Source organism: Chrysochloris asiatica, unplaced genomic scaffold (assembly GCF_000296735.1).
Source record: "Chrysochloris asiatica unplaced genomic scaffold, ChrAsi1.0 scaffold00026, whole genome shotgun sequence".
In the NCBI taxonomy this organism is placed as follows: Eukaryota; Metazoa; Chordata; class Mammalia; order Afrosoricida; family Chrysochloridae; genus Chrysochloris; species Chrysochloris asiatica.
In genome coordinates, this window is record NW_006408544.1 from 17,426,857 (window position 1) to 17,434,066 (window position 7,210).

The window sequence follows — 7,210 nt, forward strand, 5'->3', positions numbered from 1 at the left end:
GTCACCACCACTGACAGGCCATCCCTCACTGCTCAAGCCAGTAATAACTACTTTTGGGTCTCAAAACCCCTGAACTTCCTCTACCCTGGCATCAGGACCACAACAGTAGCAACTGACTGGTTGCAGTAATACATCGACAGTAAGGTACCAGATATTCAAAACATTCAGAAGAGGACCTAGAACTAGGGATATCATTGCTGATGTCAGACGGATCTTGGCTAATGTCTTTTTTGAGGAGGTTGTGGGTTAATGTGCTGGACTGCAAAGTCGGTTTGAATTGCTAGGTCGTGATTGTTAAGTGTCGTGAAGTCAGTTCCTACCCATAGCAACCCTGTATAGGGTTTCTGAAGAGCATCTGGTGAGCTTGAACCGACGACCTTGCAGTCCAGTGCATTAACTCACAGCGCTACACCTGGACTCCTTTTTTGGGAGATGTAAGGTAAACAAACAAACAAACAAAAATATATATGTTGTTGTTAAGTGCCATCGAGTCGGTTCCGACCCATAGTGACCCTGTATAGGGTTTCCAAGGAGCAGCTGGTGAACTTGAACCGACAACTTTGCAAGTTTGCAGTTCAATCGGCTTTGCAGTCTGGCGCATTAACCCACAGCACCACACCAGGACTCCATACATAGGAAACCCAGTACAGGGTAGCTATGGGTCGGAACCGACTGTACGGCACTTAACAACAACAACAGTCCACAGTGGACTCCCGATGTAGTGTTGTAGGATAAGCACGGGACTGGTAACCATAAGGTTGGTGGTTCAACCCCACCAGTCGCTCCTCAGAAACCCTATAGGGTTTTGCTATGAGTCGGAACACATTCTATGGCACTTAACAATAACAACAAGCAGGCCACAAGTTTATTGAAAGTTCAATACTCTCATTGTGCAGAAGGAGAAACAGGCTCTCAGCCTGGCGCTCCACTGCCTACTTATTCTATGGAGAGAAGTGGGCTAGTCCTTCCTCGTCTAGGGCCGCGCTGCACTGGGGCCGCCCCTTCCCGCCCCCCACGCCTGGTCCCTTGCCTCGCCTTCGGCCTCGCAACCCAGCCACCTCGGTAGCGAGTCATGGTGGCTGCCGTGGTGGCGGCGGCGTGGCTGCTCCTGTCGGCCGCGGCCGCTGTGCAGCGGGAGCAAGACTTCTATGACTTCAAGGCTGTCAACATCCGGGGCAAACTAGTGTCTCTGGAGAAGTACCGTGGCTCGGTGAGTGTCCGCCCGGGGGACCCTGGCGCCGTCTTGCCTGGTCTGATGGGGGCGTCCCGTGGTCCGCGACCCCGCCTGACTCCAAAGGGCCAGGACCGCCTGGCAACTTTGTACCGGCTCTCCACCCCCACGCAGGCATTCCCCCAGAGCGCAGCGCTCTCCCACACCCTTCTCCGATATGTCCTGTGACTACGTGGCACGGCCTGGAACGCAGTGAAACAGGAAACTTAGGCAGCCGGCGCCCAATTTCCCGCGAGGCAGCAGAGTCCGGACTTAGCCTTTGCCGCACATTCTTGAAAAAGATAACTAGCATCCTGCGGCCTTCACTTCCCCACCCCCTTTTCTCATCCTGTAACAATGGTTTGAATCCAGTGGGAACATTGTGACAGTGAATGTGCGGTGGGGTTACCATTTTAAATGCATGGAGACCTTACACAGATCATCCTTTAGAGAGAACACTACTGCCCAGAGAGGGGAAGATATTTGCATAAGGAAGATATTTGCATAATGTCACACTAGGCTAGAAAACAATAGAGCCTGGAGGTGAACTCTTTTTCCAGCGGTGGTCCATTCTAGGCAAACTCTTAGAGCCATCCAAGCCAAACGCTGCCGTGTGACAGAGCGGGATCCTAGAGAGGACTTCAGAGAGGCAGTGTGGCTGGGTTTAGTCTTTGAAACAAGAATGGATTTTAGCAAAACTAAGAGCATCCCAGGCAAAGAGGAATGGTCCATGCCTGGGCCAGAGGCAAACAGCAGGAGGGATGGGGAGGATTGCAGGCAGTTGTGCTTGAAAAAGCATAAGATCATGAAGGAACATTTAAAGGTTGAGGCAGAGTGGTGGAAGAGGAGGCTGGAGAAGGTGGGGAGGGATCATGAGGAGCCTGGAACACTGCTACATTTAGAGACCTAGATGTTATGTGTATTGAGATTCCCCCAAATCAGATCTTCAGGCTGGACCTTGGGACTGTGGTGTGGGAAAGATGAAGAGTTGTCTCTAATAGATCGCCCCAGCATCCAGACTTGGGTGAACCACACAAAAATGGCTAGTAGTAGTCTTCTCTGTCTTTAATGAAGAAAGAACTCTCAAAGTTTTGAAATTCTCAGTTAGACTAAGAGTAAGGGATCCTGGACAATAATCCCTGTCAAGACTGTTCCCCAGTCTTGAATTTTAAATGAAGAGAAGCTGGCAAAGCCTTCGGTGAACTGTAGAGTGCTCTGTACCTGTGCTTGGTGAGCCCCAGCAGGAACTTCATCCAGAACTCAGGGCAAAGAGCCAAGAAGGGCAGGGTCTGTTCTCATCCAGACCTTCTCTGTTCTCTGGTACAGCTCTCCTAAGAGTTCTGCAGCTCCCTGATTCATTATTAATTCACTATTGAGCACCTGTTGTTGTTAAGTGCTATCAAGTCGGTTCCGACTCATAGCAATCCTGTATAGGGTTTCTGAGGAGCGGCTGGTGAGTTTGAACTGCTGATGTTGTGATTCAAATTGACCTTGCACTAGAGTGCTTTTTCTACAACACCACATCAGGACTCTTACTATATAAAATACTGGGCCAGGTTCTGGGGATACATTGGTGAACAAAATAGATAGGTGTCTGCTTTAATCCTCTTATATGGGTGGGATGGGAAAAGGGAAGAGAGAGACAATGAATAATGGAGCAAAATGAGCAAGGTAATACCCAGTAGTTGTTAAGTGCCATCAAGTTGGTTCCAACGCATAGTGATCCCTATATAGGGTTTCCAAGGAACTTTTGGTGGGTTTGAACCGCCGACCTTGCAATTTAAATTGATCTTGTGGTCCAGTGCTTATCCTATAGTGCCATACCAGAACTCCAATACCCAGTAGTAGTAAGTGCTACAATGAAAATAGAGCCAGGACACACAGCTACTAAGATGCAGAGTTGCAATTTGAACCCAGGCAGTCTAACTCCAGAGTGCACACCCTTAATCCCTATGCTTATAGGCATACCAGTTAGTTTGGGGGAGCTGTAAATGGTGCTGTGGGTTGTCCCAGTGTAGAACTGAGGTTTGGACAGTATAATAATTTCATTCACATGCACATGTTGGTACTAGCTCCTACAACATGCCTGACACGGAATCCAGCCTTGGAGATGTAGCTGTGAGCAAAATGAAATTGACAAGCTAGTTGAGAGGAGTCATTTGTACCATGTTGAGTATGGATGAATGGGTGACCGCTTAGAAATGGGCTTGCCTGCAATGTGGGCTTATGCATATGCAGGAGGATGTTTGTGAATGTGTGTGTGAATGGTTTGTTCGTTTGTTTCTGTACATGGAAGGAATTTGAATCTGTGTCTGTGTTTGAATATATATGTGTGTGTGTGCTAGATATATCTGTATTTTGGTCTCTGTAAGTATAAGACTTTTGGCTCCAGGGATGGAACTAAAAGTAGAATTCCCTTCCCCTCCCCCCACCTCCAAAAGAATGAGCTTCTATGTAGACATTATAGACATAAAAGGATGTAGGTTAAAAATAAGCAATTTTTAATGCTCATTGCCCAAGTATCCAAGCAGGAACAGAGAAGGACACCTAATAATATAGGAATGGGAGTTCAGTGTCCCAGTTTCTGAACCATCCCAAACATATTATGGCATACGCTGACATGGAACAGAAGAGGTTCTATCAGCCTGTGGCCTCAGAGAAAGGACCCTTCTTCATCTTTTGGTGGCAGGGTGAGGAAGTTATAGCCCAGTGATTCTTATGATTTAGATCAGTACGTCTCAATTGGAGATGATTTTGCCTCCCAGGGGAAGTTAGGCAGTGTCTGAAGACATTTTTGTTGGTTACACTGGACATCTAGTAGGTAGAGGTCAGGGATTTCACTCAACTACCATTAAGTCAATTCCGATTCATTTTGTTGTTGTTGTTAAGTGCCATTGAGTCGGTTCTAACCCATAGCGACCCTGTATAGGGTTTGAGAAATGGCTGGTGAGCTTGAACCGCCGACCTTATGGTTCAAAACAACTTTGCAGTCTATGGCATTAATCCACAACATCACACCAGGACTCCTCCAACCCATAGCAATCCTGTAAATCTTTACAAGAGCAGAAAACCTTATCTTTGTCCCTTGGAGTGGCTAGTGGGCTTGAATTGCTGACTTCACAGTTAGCAACCAAAGGGTACACCCCACACGCCTGCCCTCCGACTGCCAGCCCACAGCCCCTCTCCCTCCCTGAATCCAGAGTCCCCAGGCGCTCCTTCTCTCCACTTCATCATCTCTGCTTCCATCCCTGGTGTCACTACCTCCCCGGACAGGGTCCCACACTTTGCTTTTCTCCCTCCCTTGATGGTTCCAGGGATTCCCGCTGCTCCTGGACTGCAATATCTGCCACTCTCCTCCTTTTGTTAGAAAACATTTACATTTACCTTTCCAACACTCACTGTCAGACCTGATAGCAATCATTCCCTATTGAACCACAGGAGTCCTATCCCCCACACCTTTAATCAACCCCATACAGACCAGTTGGAAACAACTCAGAACTAGGTTCCCTATTGAAAGCTTGTAAGCTAGCCACCTCTTGCCTTTGTAGTCCCCCCATTTTGGGTATCCAATGTCTAGGTTCCCCATCCTTGTCAGCCCTGTGTACCAAGGGGCTGGAAATGATCCTCACCGTAAAAATGTGTTCACTCCTTTGTCATACGGCATCCCAAGCATAGGTCAAGTTCATCCAATTGTAATGGGTTACTCTTTTTTTTTTCTCTCCTTTCTTCCTCTAGTCGTATTCTGATCATCTAGCCATTGATGCCAGGTCAAATGAGTACTGTCTACAAGTGTGGGTGTTCATGTACATCTTCCCTCACTTCATATCAGCTGAACGCTTCACACTCCGCTCTAGTCCCCTGGGGCCATGTCCCTGCCCCTGGGCCCAGGAGTCCCCAGGTCTCATCATACTGCTGATTAGCTAGGTCTCAATCCATGTTAACAGGAGTTTATTGAATGTGGTCGGACTTAGCTCACAACTTCATTGCTGTTTTGTCCCCACTTCCTCTTATCAGTGACCAACATGGTCAGCAGCAAGACCACATACCTACTCGTGTATTCCACTTGAGTTTCAGTGTTGGAAGGGGGTTTGCCTTGAGGGGACCTAACCACTTGCCTTGAAGGCTCCCAGGGGAACAACTTATAGTAGTCAATTGGACTGCTGTTACTGTTTTTGATTTTTCCTGCTGGTCTTTCTTTAAAGATGTATCTTCTGTTCTTCTAGCTGCTCCAGGCTGGTCTGCTTGTCCTTTCAAGTGGAATTTCCCCATCTCTGAAGATTCTGGATGGGGATCAGGATTCCACCTATGGTCTTGTGCAATGCAAAAGCTCTGCAGGGAGCCTCCTTCACTGGGCAAGTTCTAGCCCCATTTTAGGTATTCCAATCAGTTATGGTGTGGCGCTGTGGGTTAATGCGCCAGACTGCAAAGCTGTTTGAACTGCAAGGTCAGCAATTCAAACTCACAAGCTGCTCCTTGGAAACCCTATACAGGGTCACTATGGGTTGGAATCGACTTGAAGGCACTTAACAACAACAACAACAATCAGTTATAGGCTGAAGACGGACTTACAAACTGTCTACGGTGATGTTTCTGGCTATTCCTCTCTCTCCCACTTCAAGTGGCTATTTTACAATAGGAGGTAAGGGAAACCAAGATTCAAAAGACAGGCAAGCATCTTAACATCATTTCCCCACTTTTACCCATTCAAACCATGCCTCAATCTTTGTATCCCCAAGCCCTGTTGTTCCACGATTGTGCTTATATCATTATCTACCTCTGTCCTATTTAGCCCATGCAAACCTGCCTAGCTATTCTCCCATCTGCCTGGTTTTTCCTTTCCCCTTCCCCTTCTATGTGTGCTTACCCCCCTACCCGGACCCAAACTATCCTGAGTCTATTCCCTACACTGTGCTCCACTATCCTGTGTCTATTCCCTACCTTGTGCTCGACCTTCCTGTCCCTCTCCTCACCCCACCCCATACACCCCGGTAACCAAAAAAAAAACAATTTTTCCCCCTTTTAGTGTGGGTGCTTTTTCTTAATCTTTTATAATAATGGTCCTCATAGCTACCTTATACACAACAGAACAAAACACTGCCTGGTCCTGTGCCAACCTCACAATTGTTGTTACACTTGAGCCCATTGCTGCTGCCACTGTACCAGCCCATCCGTTGGGGGTCTCCCTATTTTACACTGACCCTCCACTTTACCAAGCATGATGTCCTTCTTCAAGGACTGGTCCCTCCTGATTATATGTCCAGAGTATGAGAGATGAAGTCTGAACATCTTGGCTTTTAAGGAGCATTCTGGATGTACCTCTTCTAAAACAGATTTGGGTGTTCTTTTGGCAGTCCATGATACTTTTAGTATTCTCCATTTTCATAACTCAAATGCATCAATTATTCGATGATTTTGTTTATTCATTGTTCAGCTTTCACATTCATATGAAAATATTGAAAATACTATGATTTGGGTAAGGCACACTTAAGTTCTCAAACTGACATCTTTGTTCTTGAACACTTTAAAGAGGTCTTGTGCAGCAGATTTACCTAATGAAATATGTCATTCAATTTCTTGACTGCTGCTTCTAAAAGTGTTAATGGTGGATCCAAGCAAAATGAAGCTTTTGACAATTTCATTGGTCATTTCTCCATTAATCATGATGCTATTTATTGGTCCAGTGGTAAGGATTTCTTTTTTTCTTTACATTGAGGTGCAACCCATACAGAAGGCTGTGGCCTTTGAACTTCATCAGTAAGTGTTTTAAGTCCTCTCTTTTTTCAGCAAGTAAGGTTGTATCATCTACATTTTGCAAGTTGTTAATGAATCTTCTTCCAGTCCTAATACCACATTCTTCTTCATGTAATCAATCAGTTTCTCAGATTATTTGCTTAGCATACAGACTGAATAAATATGGTGAAAGAATGCAACCCTGGTGCACACCTTTCCTAATTTTAAACCATTCAGTGTTCCCTTGTTCTGTTCAAATGACTGCCTCTT

General features: G+C 46.3%; 1 protein-coding gene across 1 annotated transcript in view; it reads left to right on the top strand.

The window, feature by feature from the left end:
• The first annotated feature begins 1,072 nt into the window (after positions 1 to 1,072).
• The window catches only part of GPX7 (glutathione peroxidase 7), a 16,378-nt gene continuing 10,240 nt past the window's right edge, over positions 1,073 to 7,210 (top strand). The window contains exon 1 of the mRNA XM_006839776.1: positions 1,073 to 1,210. Within this exon, the coding sequence (XP_006839839.1) occupies positions 1,073 to 1,210 (138 nt within the window). The remainder of the gene's footprint in view (positions 1,211 to 7,210) is intronic.